The sequence below is a fragment of the Phocoena phocoena genome, chromosome X (genome assembly GCF_963924675.1).
Source record: "Phocoena phocoena chromosome X, mPhoPho1.1, whole genome shotgun sequence".
Classification (NCBI taxonomy): domain Eukaryota; kingdom Metazoa; phylum Chordata; class Mammalia; order Artiodactyla; family Phocoenidae; genus Phocoena; species Phocoena phocoena.
The window spans coordinates 81,311,097-81,335,749 of record NC_089240.1 but is presented as its reverse complement, the minus strand read 5'-3'; the positions used below and the strand labels follow the sequence as shown (position 1 = coordinate 81,335,749).

The 24,653-nt window shown below is 37.8% G+C and overlaps 1 protein-coding gene across 1 annotated transcript in view; it reads right to left on the bottom strand.

Moving 5' to 3' along the window:
- Positions 1-1,329: 1,329 nt before the first annotated feature.
- Positions 1,330-24,653, bottom strand: part of DIAPH2 (diaphanous related formin 2) — a 741,115-nt gene continuing 717,791 nt past the window's right edge. The window contains exons 27-28 of the mRNA XM_065900213.1: positions 1,893-1,988; positions 1,330-1,355 (exon numbers count right to left, since the gene is read on the bottom strand). Of these exons, the coding sequence (XP_065756285.1) occupies positions 1,330-1,355; positions 1,893-1,988 (122 nt within the window). The remainder of the gene's footprint in view (positions 1,356-1,892; positions 1,989-24,653) is intronic.

The following is a 24,653-nucleotide window of genomic DNA, read 5'->3' as shown; positions in this document are numbered from 1 at the left end:
CCCTTCCCTTCAAGTACTTCTACTGATGTCCAAGATGCTTTACCAATCACTGCCACTGTCTGCCTTCTAGTTTCTTCTTACCGCTAGACATTTGCATTGGCTGCTGCCACTTGGAATGACTGCCAGGGATAAGTGCGCTGATATTTTTGACCCTACGTGTTCATGGAGGCCCTCCAACTACAAAGCAAAAGAGGTCCCAATTTAGATTACTTGGAGTCAGTACTAAAAAATTATGCAGTTTGTGAATATATTCTTGGTGTTTCACAGTTGACAACACTATATTCCCTTGAGTACCAAACTCACAGAAACCCCATGGAATGATCTCTTTCTCTCAGTACAGTCGTTCTAGAGCCAGTATGAGGTGTGAGACTAGTCAGACAGGGGCCTTAGCAAATGTATTTTAAAAATAAACAGCCTAGAAAGATGCTAAGTTTGCTTCCACTGCCTATTAATGCTCTGATTGTTCAAGAAAGAGCAGGGAAGGTTTCTATTTTCCTTAAAAGGTGGCAGGGGCCTCTGGTAGCATGATAGAATATTCTCATTTTACAGGTAAAGATTGAGGACAGATTAGTAGTGCTCCTAACATTCTGCCATGCAGCATTACTGTAAAAAATATGGACATATAAATATAGATGTTAAGTTTCTTTCCTGCAGTCTTCCACTCTTTCTGTAGGCCATCTGCAATGTCTTCATCCACATAAAGCGGTCTTACACTCCAACCAAAACACTCTTGTCCTCTCAATCAAATCTAACCTTCAGGCTAATGTATCCATCGGAATTCACTCAAATGTGAAAAAGATGAAATATAACTTATATTGTCTTCCACCATGAATTTCACCATTGCCAAAAGCTTTTCTGGACCATTCTGCTCTGGGCTCCATTTCTTTCACTGGTTTGTTGGAGTACAATGGTTTTGAGAGGTACCAGTTTGCATTTTAATAAAATGTGATCGTTTCTATTCTAAACACAGGATATTTTTGAATTGTAGGCTATTCATGGCAAATCTTACTAATCTAAATTCAGTAGAGTTTCCATGTTTACTATTAATTTTCCTTTTTTCATTTATGTCTCCGTATAGCCCTACAGCCCATGAAGAGAGCTTTTACAGTCAACACACCTAGTTTCTCCCTGTACTTCAAGAAAGATAGGAACTAGAAATATAAAAATTTCCTTAGAGGAGATGGATAGCTCAGCCTACTTGGATTATTCTGAGAGGAGCTATTATTTACTTCAGTCATAGGGTATGAAGAGAAAAGGCAGACAACTTTCTGGGTCCACTTGAGTGAGGGAGGTTGTGCTGCTTCTTTTATGTTTTTTCTTCCTCCGAGATCAATTTTCATAGTGTGGCTTTGTTACTAATCAAAGAAACACAAAAAGGGGGTTCCAACATTTTGGCACTTTTGGGGATCTTGGATCATCTGTGCCTGTCCTCTCTTTAGTAACATGGAGAATGGACAATGGACTGCAAAGCCAAAATGGCCTCTGGAAAGGGGCATTATCTCAGCTTCCTTACCTGTAAATAGCTAACGTGACATCATTAGGGCTAATTACTTGGAATGATTTAATTACATTTATGGTTTTAAACCATCTTCTACTCAAACCACATGTTCATAAAATCACAATTAAAAATATTTAATATGAAACACAGAAGGAATCCTTGCTTCTGAATTTTTTTTGCAAAGCCTACAGTTACTTGAAGATGCTTTTACCAAGTTGAAACTTGTGATCACGTAGATATAGAAGCCTGCTGAGATTTCACACATGAACTGAGATCAACTGTTTAAAAACATTTTTTTCATGAGAAAGGTTGTTTTTGTCTTTTGGGTTATTTTTGGTACTTGGCTCTGAGCACTTACATTCTATAATACCATGTGAGATGGAATGGCTCTTACCTGGATTCCTTGGAATCCGCTTTCTGCGGTCTCGGAATGCTGCACCTGATTGCAGGGCTTCTAGAAGATTATCCATCACGCCCGTCTCATCACCCTCTGGAGGAAGGGAGAAATTGGAATTAATCTTGGAGCAATTAAAGTTAAACTACAGGAAAATAAAGGGAAAAACTCCTGTCAGATTTACATAATACCCCTAAATTAAAGACATATATCTGTTTTAACATAATGGATCCTGTCAGTTTCTGGCACCACAGACTACTTTGCTTATTACGCACCATTAAGCAAAATTCATGCCAATCTCACTGTTCTTTCAACTTAAAGACCTTGTCTTTTGTATTATTGATGACATGCTCAGTATGCAAATAAACAGTAGCTGATCAGCTACTGCTGCCTTCCTGTTCAGATTCTTATAAGATATTCCTAAGCAAGAAACCACTGACCCGGCTTAATGCAATCAACGTGCAGGGCGTGATTTGATGAAGCGGAGTTACACAAGGTTAAATACTGATTGTATTAATACCTTAAGCATTCAACCATCATCTGCGGTTATCTTAAAAGACACTATTTGCAAAACACACTTGCATTCAGTTCCTATCTAATCCATATCCTTTACCCATTTTGAAATGCTGACATTGCAGAAGCCAAAGGTGACCACGTCATCTGAAAGTCCACATTTTACATTTGAGAGACATTAGCCAGAGTCTCATCACCCCTTTTAGAATGCTGTTGTGTTTCTAAACTTTTCCTGTGAGTGGAGTACTCAGAGATGTTCATGGAAATTCCTAACGGAAACGTATATAAAACATTTCACCCTACTCTTATCTTTGACAATTCTGGCTGTTAAAAATACTTTTAAGATTTGCTAGGACAAGGTGTCCATTGCCAGAAACTCTCTGCGAAGCTGTGGATGATTCACAGTGAGCTGAAGACCCTCTTCTCAACAGGCCTCACTGATGAAAAGGACCCTCGCCAGGTGGTTAATTTGAGTGATAGCTAAGTGTGTGGGTCTCGGGTAGAGGACACTTGTAGGCAGGAGGGTTAAGAAAAGAAAAGGGGGGCAGTGAGGGAGAAGAAATTATTTCTGATGTTACTCCAAAGTGAAATTTAAATCCTACTTTGTTTAAAGAATTGACTGTGGGGTATCAGATCACAGGAAAAAAATATTTTCTTATGGGGCAAGAATAAGCTAAAATCTCTTTTGATTATGCTCTTCATTTGACTTGAGATTTCCTCAATGTTACAATCATTTATTCTTTTTTAAAATGAATTCTTTAGGACAGGATATTGAGTGAAAAAATAAAAGGAAACACAGAGGTTCTCAGGTATAATATTTGGTGAAAACGCGAAAAATAAAGGGAAAGTAGAACCTCAGTGACTAAACAGGGAAAGAGGATTGTGCACTTTTAGGAATATTAAGGCTGCAGACACATCTGAACCATGACCTGCTCTTTACAATGGAAAGAAAAGAAGAAATGAAGGAAGTCTGGCGTGGCTGGAATGTATCTGGGAGAATTAAATTTTATGCAGTATGCACTTCACACTGGTTATATCTTTTTTTTTTGGCCGCACCACGTGGCTTGTGGGACCTTAGTTCCTCGACCAGGGATCGTACCCGGGCCTACAGCAGTGAAAGCGCTGAGTCTAAACCACTGGACCACCAGGGAATTCCCATATTGGTTATATCTTATAATCCTCCCAACAACATATTGAAGCAGGAAATATCTCTGTTTTTCAGCTGGGTATACTGAAACTTAGAGAGTTTAAGCATCTTGTTCCAGATTGCACAGCTGGCATGTGGAGGAGCCCAGGTATGAACCCAGATCAATCTGTTTTTTTTTTTTTTTTTCTTTTTTTTTTTTTTGCGGTACGCGGGCGTCTCCCTGTTGTGGCCTCTCCCGTTGCGGAGCAACAGGCTCCGGACGCGCAGGCACAGCGGCCATGGCTCACGGGCCTGGCCGCTCCGCGGCATGTGAGATCCTCCCGGACCGGGGCACGAACCGGTGTCCCCGGCATCGTTAGGCGGACTCTCAACCACTGCGCCACCCGGGAAGCCCCCCAGATCAATCTTTGCATGACAGCTAGAAGAAGATGAAATGAACTAGGCAAGTGATGGCCAGATGATGAAACATCATAATTCTGTTGTTAAAAAAGAGACAACAGGCCCAAAATGGAGTCACTTGTGCTAAGACTCACATCACCAACCAGAGACTTGATACTTAACCTAACTGCAGTTTCAGTCTTTCCCAGGAATGTAATCTTAACCACTCAATCTGGAATTTCCTGGTCAACACTAGTACGGAAATCTACCTGATAGACCCCCCACTGTCCCACAAAGGAAGGTAACCTTGTCTGAACAATCCACTCTTTGCTAGAAGAACTTCCTTGTCTTGCTTCCTTCTGCCTATAAAAGTCTTCCATTTTGTACAGCTCTTTGGAGCTCCTTTCTATTTACTAGATGAGATGCTGCACAATTTATGATTCATTGAATAAATCCAATTAGCTCTTTAAAATTTACTCAGTTGAATTTGATTTTTTAACATGATGATATGGGTTTGAGCACTATCTTATAAGCCAGCACTATCCAACAGACATATAATGCAGGTCACAAATGTGAGCCACCTAAATAATTTTAAGTTTTCTAGTAGCCATATTTAAAAAATAAAAAAGAAAGAGGTGAAATGCGTTTTAATATATTAATATTTAACTCAATATATACAAAAATTATATATTTTACATTCCTTTTATTAGAGCAAGTTTCAGAAACCTAACATGTTTTTATTTCATCCTTCACTTCAGATTAGCTACATTTCAAGCGCTCAACAGCTGTATGTGGCTCGTGGCTGCTGTATTGGGCAGTGCAGCCATAAGCAATATAGGAAGTGACTTGATCAGATTTATACTTTAGAAAGACTTGTCAGACAGCACTATGGAGGATGACTCTGGGGATGGCATGACAGAAGGCAGGGAGATGTTTAGGAGTATAGTGTAATTGTCTAAGTAAGAGATAAAGAACTGAACTAAAGGGCTAGCAGAGTGAATAGAGAGGAGGAATATTTTAAAGGTATTAGTACATTCATTAGGACCTGGCTGGAAGGGTGAGATCAACGGGGAGAAAAAGCGTCTAGAGGACAAGGGATAAACAGGTTTGAAAAAAAAAATTTTTTTTGAGGAATATCTAAGTAGAGAAATCCAGTAAGAAGTTGGAAATATGGAGAATTCCCTGGCGGTCCTGTGGTTAGGACTCTGTGCTTCCATTGCCAGGGGCATGGGTTTGATCCCTGGTCCGGGAACTAAGATGGAAATATGAATCTGGAACCCAGGAGTGAAGTCTGGGCTGGAGCTAAAGATGAGAGTGCTGTCGGAAGATGGGTGAGATGACCCTGAGATGTATGAGAAGGAGGGGCATAGGATGCAATTCCTGAGGATCTCAGTTTTTAACAGGCAGTCAGGAGAAGCAGAACTGCAAAGAAGACACGGAAGGAATTTTTAGACACAGAAGTACAACTGGAAGAGAACTGCGGTACAACTGAATCTCAGGTATCCTCATAAAAACAGTCATTATGAAGACTATGTAGAAAGATGAATATCTGTATACGAGTGACGAGAACAGAATACCAAAGAGGATTTATGATTTTACATAAATAATATACAAACATGAAAAGAATCTACAGCAACATTATGGATGTCATTTCATTAAAATTCTTTAAAGCTATTATATTGTTTATGGACTAAAGAGATGAAAAGAACAAATATGACATAAAGTAGAGAGGAATTACAAATAAATCCCTTTGCTTAATTTAGTGGTTGCCATCTGAAAACACTTAAAAAAATGTTATGCCAGATCAGTTTCTCAACTTTTTTCTTCCATTATCGTTCCCTCCTCCCTTAACAGAGCCTTGTTAGATATCTTTTCCCTAATCCCCTCCACATTAATATTTACAGATAAAACTATATATCTGCTTATGTATTCTGGTCCTTTGGAAGGTCACAAACCATTGTAATATCTAAGATTTTTCTCCTCCCACCTCTCCAAGAACCAATATTGATTCCCTTGGGGGTGATATTGCTCCTGCTGAGAAGGCATATGCTAGATGGTTCTGTTAAAAAAAAAATTAAAAATCCAGGTCTTTGTAAACATCAGTAACGCCTTTAAGGAAAGAAATATAAGTTTTAGTCCACCAGTTCACCATTACTTTTTCATTTGCTTCATGATAACTTTCAAAGGGACAGAGAAATTTTCATGAAATGTTTAACCTTAAGGAATAAAGCTTTTATGAATATACTATAGATTTATATTTCAGTTAGTCTTCCTAAAACAAAATGAAAGCAAACATGATCATTTGAAAGTTATCCTTCATTTCAAATAAGTTTCATTGCAATTTGGTCAGTGATTGAATTGTGTGAGGTTGACAGTTCACTTAGAATTTCCAAGTTCACAGAACCATTAATTCTTACTTAGATGTGATTAGTAGTGAGTAGCTGTTTGGATTTTTTTTTTCCCCTTTGGTCTATGAGATCAAACTCAGGAAAAAAAAATCTTTTAAGTGCTTTATTTTTCATTGAAAAAGAGAATAACCTTATTGAATTACATAGAAAAATGCGTTTTCTTAAAACTTACAATACCTATTTTACTGAGTGAAAGAATATCAAGGAGAAATCGGTAATGCTTTTTAGCCACTAAAACAGTAACATATGGGCATGTCTGAGAAGTAACAATTCAGAGGCAACTTTCTAATCTTTCATCCTGAAACTAGATCACAGACAGTATTAAGGAGCTAGAAGGGCTGCATGCAGTCCAGTGGGCTCTGTGTGAGCTACTTATCTTTGGATAAAATGGAAGGCATGGCTTGTATCTTCTATTTCATATTTCCAACAGTGTTGGTCATTCAGTGGATCCTGAATGCCCACTGATTTCACCTTTCAGCATCAATGCATACCTGGGTTGTGTCGACTTAATTTCTCCAGAAGAGTTTGGAGATGCCACAGATTAAAATTAGCACTAGGTAAATTAATGATCTCTATGACGCTTTTATGCGAGACTATTCCCCAATGGCTAGCATAAACTTATATAAAGGGAATTCCCTATGGGTTTCTCACATTTCTGCATATTTTGTGGGCACAGGCATTGATGACCTTTGTTCTGGACTATCTTTTCAAGAATTTTTTATAGTCAACGGCCTTGAAGGCACAGTGTCTCCCTCCAGAACAGAGGGTAGGTTTACTTTGAAGACAGATTATATCTCCCTCTAGGGCAGATGTCAGACAGGTTTGCTTTCAGTCCATTATAAAAGATTTGGGTTCTTTAAGCGTGGGTTCCTCAGACATAACACAAATCCACTGTGTGCCTAGCATCCACCTGGGCCCATCTTGGTATCACCCTGTGGGAGTTGGAGGGCAAGGGAAAGCAATTTGAACATGAAGCTCACACTGCTTGCTGTGCTGTGGATAACAGTTCTTTGTCTCTGAACCAGGAATCTTGTGTCTTCTGCCGGCATCCCTGAAACTGTGGCAGCTGACTTGCTGGCATGCAAGAAGAGTAAAATCTCTGACCCTTTACAATTTTGAAAATACTCTGAGCTCTTCTTCCTTTTTAATCAAACATTATTAATTAAATATCCCTTATTCCTCTAGGAACCTAAACATCTAGTGCCTTGGATTTTTCCATTAACTAACACCCAACTCTAGCTCATTATTCCTCAAAAATGACTAAAGTAAAACCAATACCATAAAAATCATTCCCTAAGATCCTTACAACCTGGTCATAATGGCTTCATTATTCACTACAATTGCCTCCTTGAATTCTCAATTATATAATTAAGGCTTTCTGGAAAAGCTGAGCCACTCAAAATTGAAGAAGTTGCCATCAACCAATAAAAATGGCCCAAAAGTAAATAAAGGGAACCAAAAGAAGCAAAAGGCTTCTTAATGAGGGCAGGACCCTACCACACAAAATAATACTTAGGTAGATTAAATAATTTAGAAAATAAAACTATGTTCTCCATGGGTTCAAACAGTAGGGGAGGGACTTCCCTGGTGGTTCAGTGGTTAAGAATCCACCTGCCAATGCAGAGGACATGGGTTCGATCCCAGGTCGGGGAAGATCCCACATGCTGCAGAGCAACTAAGCCCAGGCATCACAACTACTGAGCCTGTGCATCATAACTACTGAAGCCTGCATGCCCTAGAGCCTGTGCGCCTCAACTACTGAAGCCTGCGCACTCTAGGGCCCGCATGCCGCAACTACTGAGCCCGCGTTCTGCAACTACTGAAGCCTGTGCACCTACAGCCCGTGCTCCACAACAAGAGAAGCCACCTCAATGAGAAGCCCATGGACCACAACAAAGACCCAACGCAGCCAAAAAAATAAATAAATAAAAATAAATTTAAAAAAGCATAGCCAAAAAAAAGAGTAGGGAAGGCTCATGGAAGAATTAGGGCTTAAGTTCAGCCCCTGAAAAAAAATTAATATTTAAAACGTTGAATAGTGACCAGTTTAAAGAGAGTAAAATCTAGATTTTTTTAAAAAATTAAAAAACAATTTAATTTATTTAACCATAAGTTTGTTTTCTATGTCTGTGAGTCTACTCCTGTTTTGTAAATAAGTTCATTTGTATCTTTTTTTTTTTTTAGGTTCTACATATAAATATCATATGATATTTGTCTTTCTCTGTCTGGCTTACTTCACTTAGTATGATAATTGCTAGGTCCATCCATGTTGTTGCAAATGGCATTATTTCATTCTTTTTTATGGCTGACTCTTGGCTATTGTAAATAGTGCTGCAACGAACACTGGGGTGCATGTATCTTTTAGAGTCTTCTCCAGATATATGCCCAGTAGTGGGATTGCTGGGTCATATAGTAATTCTATTTTTAGTTTTTTAAGGAACCTCCATACTGTTCTCTATAATGGCTGCACCAATTTACATTCCCACCAACAGTGCAGGCGGGTTCCCTTTTCTCCACACCCTCTCCAGCATTTATTATCTGTAAACTTTTTGATGATGGCCATTCTGACTGGTGTGAGGTGGTACCTCATTGCAGTTTCGTAAAGTCTAGATTTATTAACTCCTCGTGTACATGCATATGCTTACTTGCTCACTTCCTCTGTGTGTGTGCATGTGTCTGTGTACAAATTTACAAATATTGTAATGCACAGATCTTGCATACAGCTTGATGAATTCTGACAAGTACCTAAACCCATGTAACCACCACCACAATGAAGATACTGAATGTTTCCATCATCCTCAGAAAGTTCCCTCTTGCCTCCACCACTCAAAGGTAACCTCTGCTCTGATTTCTATCACCGTATTTTAGTTTTGCCTGTTCATATCATGTAATGTTTAAGAGGGTAAAATGTGTTGAGGTGGTTTTGAATCAGCGTGGCCACCTGAAATCAAATATGCATGGAGTACATGATAAACCATGAGGAGAGCATCAGGGCAAAGTTCTAAAGGGCCTCGGGTATCAAAGTAAGAAGTTTGAATGTGATGAAAGGGCCTCTAAAGAGCCATTGGTAGATCTTCAGCAAGGTAGTGACATGATAAAGGTGACATGTAATATCAGCCTCACAGTATTATGCAAAATAGACCAGAGTGGGTGAGAAATTCTGCAAAGAATACAATTGAATTTGCAGTGACAAATATTTTTCTGTATATAACCCTGGGCAAAGTACAATAGTCAATTTTGGCATTATTGGTAAAAGACTGAATAGAACAGTAAAACTGGTTTTGTAAGCAAGGTCATAAGCAGTGGTAAATGGAAGCTGACAGAATAAGAGGGCAGTGACAAGTGGAGGGCAAGAAAAATCAGTGTTAGATTCAATCTCTTTCACGCTACCTATTACGGGCCAGATTAAGACCCTGCTGCAAGATGTATGGATTTGTAGATGACACAAAATTAGAAGACTGCTCACTTATCAAAAAAGAGGGAAACAAAATTCCTTCTCTGGGGTCTGAAAAAAATGAAGGCCTGGGGCTGACAAATAGCTCTTATAATTCAACACAATAAGAGGTAAGACATGACAAAAACCTGAACAACTTCTACTGCAGTCCACAAACATCTAGAAAGCCTCTACCTGATGGGAGGTTTTTGTTAGTTTGCAGTTTAATTGGAAGCGAGTGAAGAATGGAGATAATGGTGACTTGACAAACCAACAGATGGTAACTAAGATAATAGTCTATGAAGTAATTTAGGGCCACGAAAAGTGTTTAAAAAAATCAAGATATTATTCCATAGAGATTAAAAGAGGGCATAAATAGAATGTATAAAGTTCTAAGGGAAATAATGAAGGCAGATGCTCCTGTTCAAAAGAAGAAAACTTTCAAGAGGGAAAAGAGGACAGAGGAGCTTAGAAGAAATTACCAGAAACCACAGGATGAGCTAGGGGCAGACTAGTAATAACATTATGCAGCAGTTGAAGATTTGCAAAACAAACCAGAAAAACATTATGCTCCCAGGTTGAGGCCTTGCACAGTGGTACGCACCAAAAAGCAAAATTAATCTCAGAGCAATTAAAGTTAAAACTGTAGAGGAAAATGTTGGTTAGAGAGTTCATTCATTCTGTTATCGCATCTCCTTTCCAGAACAGATAATGAACAGTTTCCTACAGTGAAGGGAATTATCAGATTCAGATAAACTTCATAGTGAATACTACTCTTCCTTACCATTTTTAATTGAAGGTTAATGTTATAGGTACATTTTGTCATGAAATAAATATTGTACTAGAGGGTCACAAGCTAATGGATATTCCACTCCAGAGTGATGAATGGTAAAGGATAAAGTGATTTCTCCCCAAATATCTACATGGTAGGTATCACCTCAAAGTCTGTCACAGTAGCTAAATTGGTGAGTTAACTTTCCATAATGTATTTGCATTTTAAAGAGTTGCCTGTTGGGCTTCCCTGGTGGCACAGTGGTTGAGAGTCTGCCTGCCGATGCCGGGGACACGGGTTCGTGCCCCGGTCTGGGAAGATCCCACATGCCGTGGAGCGGCTGGGCCCGTGGGCCATGGCCGCTGAGCCTGCGCCTCGCAACGGGAGAGAGGCTGGCGTACCGCTAAAAAAAAAAAAAAAAAAAAAAAAAAAAAAAAAAAAATGCCTGTTAACACACTTGAATGGATTTCTACTGGTGGTCTTAGTGAAGGAACTTTTATGGACAGAGGCACCTTTTGGGCAGTCCACCTGCGGTAAGACAGCTTGATAGTAAATGGTAGTTAAAAAGTAATGTTTATGTGTATTCATTTTTTTCCCCAGTTACCTACCTATATGCTAGAAGATTGGGAGAAGAAAATTACACTCTATAAATAAGCCTGAATAAACCTGAATGTTAATGCTTACCAGAACCACTGTTGATGCCTCTGGTAAAATATCTCACGTTCGATATTTTAAATAATTAATATTTCAAAGATACCTTTGAAATACTGTGTCTTATCAGAATCAATCATTTACTAAGGGCATGGAACACTTGTGAAGGGAGAACTAAGCAAAAACAAACTTGGAAAAATAATAAATTCAAAACCATCCGCCAAAGTAAATCTCAGTGACTTTCTGAAAAGATAAAAGAAAGATGTTTTTGTACTTAGGAATAGTAATAATGTCTGTCATTTATTGAGAGCTTACTATATGTCAGGCCCTGTTCTAAGGGATGTTGGATCCCTACGCCAACCTATTTTTCAGGTAACGAAACTGAGGCATATTTGGGTAAAGTAACTGGATGGCCATATCAGAACATGATACCATGCAATGAACCTAACCATTTCATAAGAAATACAAACACAACCCTAGTGGCGGAGAGAAAATGGAGAGTTTGAGCTTCCAGAGCACCATCATGAGGTCAAATGTATACTTTTATCTTCCTTGGTGCCTAGCATAGGCACCAGGTAAGGGAGGGATGGAAGTAACTTTTGAAGAATGGCTGTCATGAGAGTCCTGTCAGGTAGTTTTAACAAATGTCACACACCACAGCTACAGTGGCAGCCTACCACCAGGTATAAAAATGTACATGAGGGAATTGGTACTCTTAGTTGCTGATGGTTGGAGTACAGGAAACAAGTGGGCAATTCATCTGTTGCTAGGCTATCTTTTGAATTCTTCTTCCTCTCTCCAGTCAGAAAGGCAATGACAACTTCACTCCACTTTTGCACAGGAACTTAACTGTTGGTTATATATTTTTAAAGTGCAAGGAATCTTGTGTGTATGTGTGTGTGTGTGTGTGTGTGTGTGTCTGTGTGTGTGTGTGTCTTTCTGCCCCGAAAGTGAATATTGCTGCAAACTGATCTGTTCTTATTACAACTACCACTTTCAAATTGAGGAGCATATATCTTGTTTTAACATTATATTATACACTTTTGCTTTTTTCAAAAAGCAGTATGAAAAAAGGCATGTATAACCAACTAGTTTATTGAACAGTCTCAACTCAGTGAAGGAACAAACATAAAATTGGTTTTCATTTTTTTCAGCATTGCTCCTAGACATACAATGTCAAGTCTCACTTTCATGTCCCTTAATGACATCTTGGGAAGATTCTACAATTTTCTGGTTGTAATTTAAATACTGATTGTATGTTTGCTTCAAGGTGTTTCCTTCCCCCGTTGTTGGTTAGTCTTTTGGACGCAGGGGCCTGAAGGGGAGAATGGGTGGCATAAGCTGCTTGCCCACTCACTCCCCCAGCCTCTCTCATGGAAAAATTTGACCCCCAGTGGGCTGGGGCAGGGAGGAAGAAAAAGGAAGACAGGGAATGTTCTAAGCCTCTTGATGAACGTGTTAGATGGGCTTACAAGAGACAAAGGTGGGGATTTAGTGTAAGGATGTATGCAGAAGTAGAAGGAATAGGAAACAGGCTTCAGCAGCTACGTGGTCAGGTGTGACTCACAAAGAAGTGAAACACCATTCAAGATACAACCTTAAAGGGAAGGCGTGTGGGGGAGGGAAGGATTGGGAGTTTGGGATTAGCAGATGCAAACTATTATATATAGGATGAATAAATAACAAGGTCCTATTGTATAGCACAGGGAACTATATTCAATATCTTGTAATAACTTATATTGGAAAAGAATCTGAAAAAGAATATATATATATGTATAACTGAGTCACTTTGCTGTACAGCAGAAATTAACACAACATTGTAAATCAACTATACTTCAACAAAATTTTAAAAAATATGTAACTTTGACTCTAATCCTCCAACTACAACAATAGCCCTAGTCATCCATTAATGTTACTACTTCAGTACTTTGATGTCCATTCTCACCTACCATCTTTGTGTCTTTGAGTTCAAACTCCCCAAGAAAAAGAATCAAACTAATTCAACCAGGACGGACCAGCCTTTGGGGGAAGAGTGTTCATGACAGGCTATTTCTTAGGAAATAGAAAAGCCTACAGGTGGCTGTCCTTGGGTCAAGAATCAATCTCTGGCCCATTTTGAAGGTAGGGGAGGAATGTGTGGCACAAAGCATGGTCAGCATTGCTTAAGAAGCTGCCAATTGCCACATGCTTCAGAAAAGGAGCTGAAGGTATGCACTTCTGATATGCATTATCATAACTCAATAGTGTAATTTACATTGATGTTTCAAAATGGGAGAGGGAAGGATTTACCTTTAAGCCTTGATCTAAATCCCTCAATAATTCCTTAAGCGGAGTTCAATAATCTGCTCCAGGAGAGAGCCAGACTGACTCTGAGCATGGCTAGCTTCCTTCTCAATCAACTGGAATGTATTTATACTTCTAGCAATCTCACTCCTGTCTCCTGATGGAATTGAAACAAGTTGGTGAAAAATAATTATTTAGAAAGCAGAATGAAGTGTCACTGGACAGTCTGTGGCCTTTCTTTCTTGGGCTCTGGGAAGTGATCTCAGTTTCAAGGCTTCTAGTTCTCTTCTATGATGGAGATGCCTTAATTCACAACCTCACTATTTACCTGCATTCCAATTTCAAGGACGAACCATTAGCTATGCCTGAACAATGTTATTTATAAAATTTCCTATCATTTCAGACTCAGTGTGTCTCAGACAAATGGAATCACCCACAGATTTCCCCACCTAATCACACCCTTAATGACTTCTTATCCCAATTTTCTCATTTTTGATTATCCTCCAGGCTTAGAACCGTTGAATGGTCTCTAGTATTTTTTATTCATTTCCAAAGTCAAATAGTGACTAAGATATAGCACATCTTCACAGGCAATACAGAGTCTCCTCCCCTAGTGTAACACTTATCCCTTAACCTGGATAACCTATATGAATCAACTTGCTGAATTTTGTTTCTAGTCTCTCCTATCACTAAACTATAACTTTAATCACATTATCCTCTTTTCCAAGATTCAATGCTCATCTGATCCAATCCAAATTCCAAAGATCTCACTAATTATTTCCAGATTTTTCTTTGGCTCCTCCAACCACACCAGCCAAGCTACCTCTCCTTATCATTTTCTACAGATCCTAAGTGTTCACACCTATATGTCTTCCCCCATGTTCCTAATTTAAGAAATAAACAATTAATGTAAATTCTAAAGGAAAAAGCAAACAACAACAAAAAAAGATAGATACTTTATACTTTCAAGTTTAAATGGATATAGCTTTTAGGAAGATTATTAAAGTGAATACACTTCAGCTCACCAGATCTATTCCAGGGGTCAAATTCCTAGAGTGAGTGCTTTGGAAACATAAATGGCCTAAATTCAGGTAATTTAGGTAATTTATACAGATACACATTAACAATATCCTATTCTATTAAATAATTAAAAGTTAGATAGACCTTAATTATATGCTTTACTAAATAAATGGAAGTTGGTCTCCAATAGAAAAAAATTAATTTCAAAATAAATAAATAAATAACTCCCTAAGGCAGATACTCATAGTAAATTTAACATACTGCTACTACCATTTAATTGAATTCAACCTTTAAATTAAAACGAAGACCTATTAAAAGTAATATGGTAATTGTATATTAGGTGGTATTGCCTTTTGGTGTTTCAAACAATCAAGGCAACAGTGATTAACCTCTTCATTACTTTATAATGTTCATCAGGGAAAAAAATTCCACTCCAAGTTCAAATTTTCTAAAATTGAAACCCACAGAGCTCCTAAGAACACAGGGCAATAAAGCATAGGGTGATTCATTAGAGGAAGTCTATAATTACAGATTACTGAGTAGATAATATGGATGCCATTGAATTACACGGGGGTTGATCAGTTAGTAGAAAATGGCATAAAATTACAAAATTAGGCGCCAATACCTCAGAGATATAATTATGTCAATTTCTGAACATTATGTAGTTCTTTTAAAATAAAGTTATAAGGACTTCTCTGGTGGTGCAGTGGTTAAGAATCCGCCTGCCAATGCAGAGGACACGGGTTCCAGCCCTGGTCTGAGAAGATCCCACATGCTGCAGAGCAACTAAGCCCGTGCACCACAACTACTGAGCCTGCGCTCTAGAGCCCGCGAGACACAACTACTGAGCCTGCATGCCACAGCTACTGAAGCCCACGTGCCTAGAGCCCATGCTCCACAACAAGAGAAGCCACCTTAATGAGAAGCCTTCGCACCTCATGGAAGAGTAGCCCCCGCTTGCCGCAACTAGAGAAAGCCCACGCGCAGCAACGAAGACCCAACGCAGCCAAAAATAAATAAATTTATTTTTAAAAAAGGCATAGATGATAATTATGCTTAACTTAAATAACCCACTGCAAGCTGGTAAAACCAGAGAAGACACTGGCATTTAAACATTGTCATTCCTTGGAGCTTAACATCATAAGTGCTTTATTTTGACATGTCTACTTGATTTTTACTTTTACATTCAAAAACTTCCATGGTTTATATCGTATACTATTTTATGAAGTAACTATATCACTATCTAGCTACTGTTGGGTAACTACTGCTTGTAAATATTGTTATATTTTTAATAAAATGTATAGAACTCTGTTCAGAGACAGGACTTGCAAACAGGTGCTAAATTTCTTACTTGGGATTAAGTAGAAAAGGTTTACAATTTCATTGTTTCAACCATCTCTCTTCTTGGGATAGTAGGCTCCCAAGAAGAAAGCCGGGAGGACTTAGACACAGTATGCTTCAATCATACCCCCAGCACATTCCTTATTTAGCATTTAATTCACTCTTTCAAGCTATCAACACATGACCACTGGGCACTTAGTAGTGGATAGCACTGTACAAAACAGGGAACTGTAATGCATCCTCCTAAGACGCATTTCCGCAAAGAGGTCAATTATGTATTTCTTCTACTATGTAGTCTAATTTGGAAATTAAGAGAATTTTTGGCTAATAAAGAGCCTTGCCGATCAAAGTGAATACAAATGAAATACTCTGAAAATCTCTACTTGTTTAACATATATCTGAAGAACAGAAAGAAAAATACTGTAGATTTTTTTGGCTCTTAGAACATTAATTTAATAGAACACCCTAATTTTTACATTATAGTTTGGGCATGGCTCAAGTGTTTGCAGAAGCCAAGATTCTACCATTTAGAAAAGCAAGTTATTTTTGTATAGTCCGTGTATTGATAAATTACCTCAGATAAATACGCTATAAAGGGAAGAACTGCTGATTTTATTAAATAAAGGATATTAAAATGACTGTTTATTTTCCCTGTCCACTGAACAGTAATAATTTTTAATATTCTTAATTATTTTCTCTCTTTTAGATAGGTAAAAAAAATTCAAAACCAAATATCTGTTACTCTTCAAAAATGGGGTTAAAAAGTGGTATCTGCCCAAAGGGTAGAGAGTGAGGAAGTCACTAAACACTCCTTGGCAAAGATTTAGGACCAGGTACTATTTTGTTCTTTTTATGATTTGCTCACCTAAACTTATCAGTGAAATCTTTGCATACTATATGATTTCATTTGACTGTTTATTTCCTATTTATAGCCTATATCAAGGGGGAAAATTGCAGTCCACAAAGAAATGATAAGGACTATCTTTTACTCAGCACTTCCATGGCAGCTGGTGATTTTTAGTATAAGGGAAATTTATCCTCATCCTTTAGAAAGAATGTACAACGTATGCTCTTATGATGTATGGAATCCTGGGTCTTAGAGAAGACTAGGATTTTCCACTTCAGGAAAAGGAAGGAAAAAAATGCACCATCATTTCTTTAAAGCAATTACCTGCCTTGTGAGGCTTTAAAAATGCCGTTATATTTGTTTTAGTAACTAAGCATTCACGTTAGCACTGTCTTGAACAAAGAAGTATACTTAGAGAATCTATTCAGTGCTGAAATCTTATTTCTATCCAGTCTAGGGGAAGCTATTTTAAGGTACATCCTGAACTGGGGAGTAAAGTGAGGAAGAGGTCACTTCCACCTCAGAGTCAAATTGGGAGAAGTCAATATGTGCTGGATGGATGAATCATCCTCATGTAAGAGGTGATTTGGAAATAGGTAGCTAAGGAAACCTTGTCAACATCCAGCTCCATCCAAGAAATGACAACGTCTCTTAATCTCATTAGAATGACAGAGTTTGAGTTTCATACACAACAAAAAGTGGCTAAGTCACCATTGTAAAGCAATTATACTCCAATAAAGATGTTAAAAAAAAAAAAGAGTGGTTAAGTAATAGGAGAATATTACCTTTCTGTTTGGGGAATTGTGTGTTTTTCATTAGTTTGAACCATGTGAGGCTGCCATTTTTATAGGCCAAAGAGTAGTTAAAGAGCAACAGCTTCATATAGTTCAAACTGCTATTTAGGGATACAGTGAAGTCATTTGAATTATTACCAACTCTCTGAAAAAAAATATTTCAAAACAGAAGAGGGAAGATTGTACAATGCAGAAGGCTATGACAATGATGATATGCATTTTAAAATATTTTCTAAAATGCAGAACTTGAAAAGCACAGTCTTTCCAATCGTCCCTATTTTCCATAACTCTAAATTCCATGTTCTAACTCTGTATGAGTCATCAATACAAAATCAAGACAAGCCCGTGCTCGGCACACAGTCAACACGTCCTCTGAGCTATTATGTTCATGATGGCGACGTTGCTGACATTTCACTGAGGTCAATCATTTGCACTTCTTTCCCTAAAGCTTAGGATGGTTTTGCAAAATCTCCCAGAACTCTGTCCCTTGCCCCTACTCCAGCATTGGGATGCAAGGCAGCTTATCTTGTCATTTTCATGAAACATCTTTGAGGTATGATTTCACTGGGGAGAGATTTAGAAATCAAAGCTTAAGTAGGGCTGTGAAAGTAAGTTATCCAGTACTGAGCAAAACACAATCTCTAGAACTCATTTTTTCCCGTGGCAAGCATTAATGAATGTCAAGCCTTTATAGATTAGTTAATATACTTAGAGATAGAGAATGCATGTTTGTTTTGCCAAAACCTTGATACAGCCAGTACCTCACTGAGAATTGAATAAATAAATCCACTTGTTATAGTATTTTTCAAGGAAAAGTTCACCAGTATTTGCAAAAGAAGTCAAATTAATTTTTTTCTATTGTAATCACATGAAATAATGACAACTGCCTCAATATTATGTAGAATACCAATATGTCTGCTACATTTGCACTTTCTTATTAATTGTAATTTTATTTTTGTGTATTAGAATTTGTCAGATAGGAAAACCAACCAACCAGCACAGTTCAACCAAACATCTAATTACATTTTTCATGCTCTTTGTCATTTTAGTGACTTTCTTGTAAGAGGACGCCAGCATGACTTTTATTAATGTCAGAAAATGCATTTTTTCCTTTTGGTAAAAGAAGAAAGGACCTTTCACATTCAAAATTCAATTTTTTCTCCTAACATTTCCAATATGACACAAACATACGGTAAATAAAATTATTCTAATAAATATTAGAGCCAGTGGACCAGTGAGAGAAACTCTGAGCATGCTGTGAATATATTGAATACTAAAGAACATTTGAAATACAAAAATCATTGAACTTTTAAGAAAAACTGAATAATTCAATATTTTTTCATTAAAAAAGAAAGAAACACACATAACAATAATGATTAACCAGGATATGTCTACATATCAGAAAGGGCTGACAAATGGACAAATGTGATGACAAAGTTTTCAAGAGTTTTACATGGTGGAATATACTGGTTAGAAGAGTCTGCTTTCCTCCACGAGAATATAATTAAGGTTCGTTTTCGAAATAAAGCACTTTGCCTAAAGAGAATAAGACACATCAAATAATTTCAATAAAAAGAAAAGAATAATGATTGCATTCAAGAACAATGGAACTTGTGAGAAATATAAGTGCATTGGTGTTCCCCAGACATCCCTCACTATGTAAGGATTATTGGTGCTACTACAGTTTCCTTCTCCTGGGACATTTAGAAACATGCTGTCTAACCATTTGTCTTACAGAGTTACATATGGATATACCTTGAGGCAGGGAACTGGCCTGGATAATCTAGAGAGCATCTTCATGTTTTATGAAAACCAAATCACAGAAAACAAATTCAAAGGATGGATATTACTCTAAATGAACTCAGCATCAAGTGCAAACAGACCCAAAGACAATGCTGCAGAATGAAATCCTATGTCTTATTACGTTACTTATATAGAAATGTGGTGTAAACTATCTGTAGGTATGATACCTTAAGCCACTGGGGATTTAAAAAAAGAAATAGGAATCTCTTCAGAAAAACATGTGAGAAATTTGAAGCTGTTTACTCAGAGTATATAAAGTATTCATCAGAGGAAAATGTTCAAAGCTACTTTAAGACAGATGAGAACTATTCCTTAATATATCAGAAGAGGGCCAAAGAAGATTGTTTCTTGACAGAAGTTCTCATGGGAAAAGCTCCCTTTTTTATTTGCTACAGAGATCATGCTGGAATTGATGGGAAAAGAAGAGACATTTTGAAATAAATAAAAGAGGTCACTTGCAGGAAAAGGCTTTTTTTAAAAAGGGGATTCTTGTTAAGAGATTCCCACTTTTATTCAGGTTAAAATGTTCATTTTGTTCCATGAACAAAGGCATGTGGATTTTACTTCTTTCATTCACTGTACACTTAGGCAAAACACAGGGGCTTCCTGGGTATGTGACCCGTGCAGTCGCACAGGGTCTTGGGCTCAGAAGGGCCCCATACTTGCTTTAATGCTCTGCTGCTGCCGTCTTGAAATTCTTAATAATCTTTGAACAAGAGGCACAGATTTTCATCTTGCAGTCGGCCCCACAAATTATGTATCCAATGCTGGTAAAAATAAAACCCATCTGTAACATAATAAACTATTTTGATTGTCCATTTTTCATAAATTTCTTATCAGTATTTGAAAAAGATTACAAGGTCTTCAGAATGATGTAGTACTGACTACTCCTGATAATTTCTTCATGCTATTTTCTTTTTATTTATCTGTCTATTTATTTATTTTTTCTTTTTAAAAATTGATTGATTGACTGATTGATTGTCTGTGTTGGGTCTTCGTTGCTGCGCGCAGGGTTTCTCTAATTGTGGCGAGCGGGGGCTACTCTTTGCTGCGGTGCACGGGCTTCTCCTTGCAGTGGCTTCTCTTGTTGAGGAGCAGGGTCTCTAGGTGCATGGGCTTCACTGGTTGCAGCACTTGGGCTCAGTAGTTGTGACTCACGGGCTTAGTTGCTCTGTGGCATGTGGGTTCTTCTCAGGCCAGGGCTTGAACCTGTGTCCCCTGCATTGGCAGGCAGACTCTTAACCACTGCGCCACCAGGGAAGTCCCCATGCTATTTTATTTAACATTCATAAAATCACATCAAAGAAAAATTTTCCAGTGGCTGAGTCACTTCCTTTAGAGGCTACACTAACTTTTTCAATCCACTCAAGTGTGATTTAGTAAGAAAATGGTCTCAATGCTCTGATTATCATTGAAAAGAAATGTGTGGCTGTTGAAAATAAAATCGAAAGCAGAAAAGATTGAAACAGTAGCTTTGTATTTCCTTTCCTCTAAGTTCATATCCATGAGGATATATGGGGCAAAGATGTCAAGCCAAGACAAATGGAAACTCACACGTTTATTTGCTATCTGAATCCATCTATCAAGAGCAAACAAAAGGCTTTAAGTTATGTACAAATAATGATAATTATAGAACAAGTATACTAATACTCAACTAATAAGTAACATAAAGTAAACTTGCTTTTCAATAGATGTGCTCCTAGCTATGTAATTCATTATCTACCTCCTCCCATGACCAAGAAATTCTATTTTAACATATCAGGGACATTGCTACTTAAGAATTTCTTTGGTAATTCACTTTACAAATCAAGTACACACATACATATATGCATACATATATATATATGTATATACATATACATATATACACACACAATGTAAATGATCATTCCTTAGTAAATCAGTTGCTTGAGTTCATTTTGGAATGTTATAGTTGGAAAAATATGGCACTATCCATCCATCAAAGCCATACTGGACAACACAAATACTCTGCCGAGTTCCCTGTAAACTTCCAATTCCAAGGATATCCTCCCACCTCGTCACTGAAAACTACTTGATTCTGACTGATCCTGTCACTTGGCAGAAGGTTCAAAAACGATAGGAATGTAAAGCTTGGAGGACAAGTCTCTTGTTTTCACATGTACAATAATCAATCATGACTAAATTTAAACAATTTAAAACAATTTAAAGGACTAGCACTGTGGAGTAGTACAGCAGAAGGAGCAGTGGATGAGACAGGCTCTACTCCTGGCTCTCCTATTTAGCACTAAACTAGCTTTATGACCTTGAGCGGTGTGCTGAGTGAGGGACCACACTTTGAGAACCACTGGCCTAAGAGAATGCCAAGAATCTGAAGGGCAAGATCTGAACCCACCCACTGTGGGAGAGTTCCTGAGGCACCTGCCAAAGTGTCACAAGATATCAACAGATGATGGCAGTGTTCTTTCGAAGGAAGAAACTCATGCTGAAAGATGGCACTGCATTAGCAACAGGAGCAGGGTTGGGGGGAAGGGGGTGGGTGAGCCAGGAGGAAATCAGGAAGTTGTGACCTGAAACTGAGACTAATAAGACTACACAAAGCCCTAAATTAGGAAATAAAGCCAGGTTGAACCCAAAGCTGGATGAAATACTTTGGCTTGTTGTAAACTAAGGGATGGGAGAAAATGACTGAAACTAATGAGTCAGGACACAGGAGGAGCACTTTTGGTGAGACAGGACTATAGGAAGGAAAACTCCTGTGAGATTAATAAGAAGGCCAAAGGTCCCAAGCTTTGGGGGTAGGGTGGGACAAGGGTTGGGTCTCTCTTGGCCCAGAAAGTTCCTAAAGAGGCTTGGCCCAAACAGTTTGTCATCTTCACTCAAAGGAAATTCTAAAAGATGTATTGCAGGCAGAAAGAGTAATTCCAGGTGTATGGTCTGAAATATAAAAAGGAATGAAGAGCAATATGTGGGTAGTATAAATGAACACTAACTGTTTGAAAATAATTATCATACCGTCTTGCTCTAAGGTGGGTAATGCAAGACCCTGACATCAATACCATATGCCTTTCTGTTTCTTTAAAAAAAAAAAAAATTATTTTTTTGAAGTCTAGTTGATTTACAATGATGTGTTAGTTTCAGGTGTACAGCAAAGTGATTCAGTTATATATATAGTGTTTTTCAGATTCTTTTCCAATATAAGTTATTACAGATAATGAATATAGTTCCCTGTGCTATACAGTAGGACCTTGTTGTTTATCTATTTTATACACATTAGTGTATATCTGTTAATCCCAAACTCCTAATTTATCCCTCCCCCCCTTCCCCTTTGGTAACCATAGTTTGTTTTCTGCCTGTGCATCTGTTTCTGTTTTGTAAATCAGTTCATTTGTATCATTGTTTTAGATTCCACGTATAAGTGATATCATATGATATTTGTCTTTCTCTTTCTGACTTACTTCACTTAGTATGATAAACTTTAGGTCCATCCATGTTGCTGCAACTGTATGCCCTTCTAATTAGCTTTAAATACTTCAGTGGAACTTGAAAAATAAGCTGTGATAGTCAATTCTATTATTACATAGACACATACAAATAGCCACTTATTTGTGGGAGTCCATGTAATAATGCGCATGTATGTACATATGTATATATGTATGTATGTATACACACATTATATATACTGTAACCTTTGTTATACTTAAAAGGCATCTTTGCTAAGGAGTTCATCCAGTAAAACCACATCCATATTCACTTTTGAACATATTAAAGTTTTATTGATCTCAAACATATTTTCTTGCTTATCAAAGCCCACACAACACCTATGTACATGTAATGTCTACAGTCAAGAAGGTCGAAGTTTGATAATTTGCTCTTATCACTCTTTCTAGATAAACACTCCTTTAATATCAGCAAAAATAAAAACATACTGATTGAAGAAGCATCTGTAGTTCCTGAGATGCTCCTAGAAAATTAGTAGTTATTAGCTATTGCTGAATGATACATTCTAGCGTGATAAAAATGTATATGGTAGGAGAGGTCTATTATAACACATGGGGTAGTACATTTCCAAGAAGATTTTGAGTCAACCAAATGTTTTTTGAAATGGAGTGAAAGTGAAAAGAGGCCCTCCTATAGTGCCTAATATAATTGTGAAAACACGATGTAGGGGGAAATGTAAGAAAACAGAAAGAGGCTGCTTAATTCCTTTAAAACAGAAACTGAATTGCTGAGGCAGTTCTTACCACCTTATTTATATATTGGATTGCTCGTAAATCATGATGTCACCCACCAGGAAGCAATGCATCAGGAAGAGTGTGACAGTGTCACAATCCCCAAGAAGGGGATAGAGGTGCAGCCGAATGACAAAAAGGCACCATCAACTCAAAAAAATGCAAAAGGTTTTATGGATAAATATTGTATAAAAGCATCACATGGGAGTCAGAAACTAGTTTCAGAAACTGGCTAGAGCTCCCCCCCCAAAAAAAAAGATGCTTATAAAAAAGGACTCACATTCTGTGAACTGAAACTTGGTATTTCTTGAATACCAGAGATTTAGAGATGGCCAACTACCATAGTTGTGAGATAATCAACTAGCTTCTTATCCTCCTCGCCCCCCAAGAAGCGAGCAGAATGAAACAAAACCTGGCCCTGTTTTCTATTTAAAGAATACATTTTTTTCTTTAACACATACTACTGTCTGTGGAAATGTTTGTGAGGGAATACAGACTTCCAGTTTTACTTTGGAATGTAACTTCCAATCAGTCCTTAGTTAACTGTTGTCTTTAAAGAGCCTTCTCCTGCAGAAGAAGCATTAACTACTGAAGTCCAAAGCACACAGTAGCTTTTCCTAAGGTTATAATTATCTATGATTTTAAAAGAAAGAACCTGCATATTTCTTTTTTTTAAATTTAATCAATCAATATTTTTTTATTGAAGTATAGTTGATTTACAATATACATTTCTTTATAAAAATGCTTACTTTGTTCTTCTGGGGTCTTAAAATGGGAGAGGGGACAGGAAGGAGAGGCTGGAAACTGCACTGCAAACCCCTCACGGCAAACCCCTCCTTTTCCACCCTTGAGGAGAGAGGTATCTTTAGGGGGTTTCATTTACTGTCACGGTTACTCAGGTGAAAAGGGCTAGTTTTCAACATGCCTGGGTCACAGGAGCTTACATGAGATTACTGAAAAGTCCAGGCTGTATGTACTGTGGGGATGGAGCGTGGGTACACTTAAAACTTAATGTAGCCATAGTTCACCTCTATAGCTCAATCTCCATTTCCCCTCAAAATATGATCAGATAGCCCTTCGAACAAAGCTGCATTCACTCTTTGAGATGCAAAGAACAGTATAACAAGCCCTAACAACATAATGGATTCCGGTTATGCCAG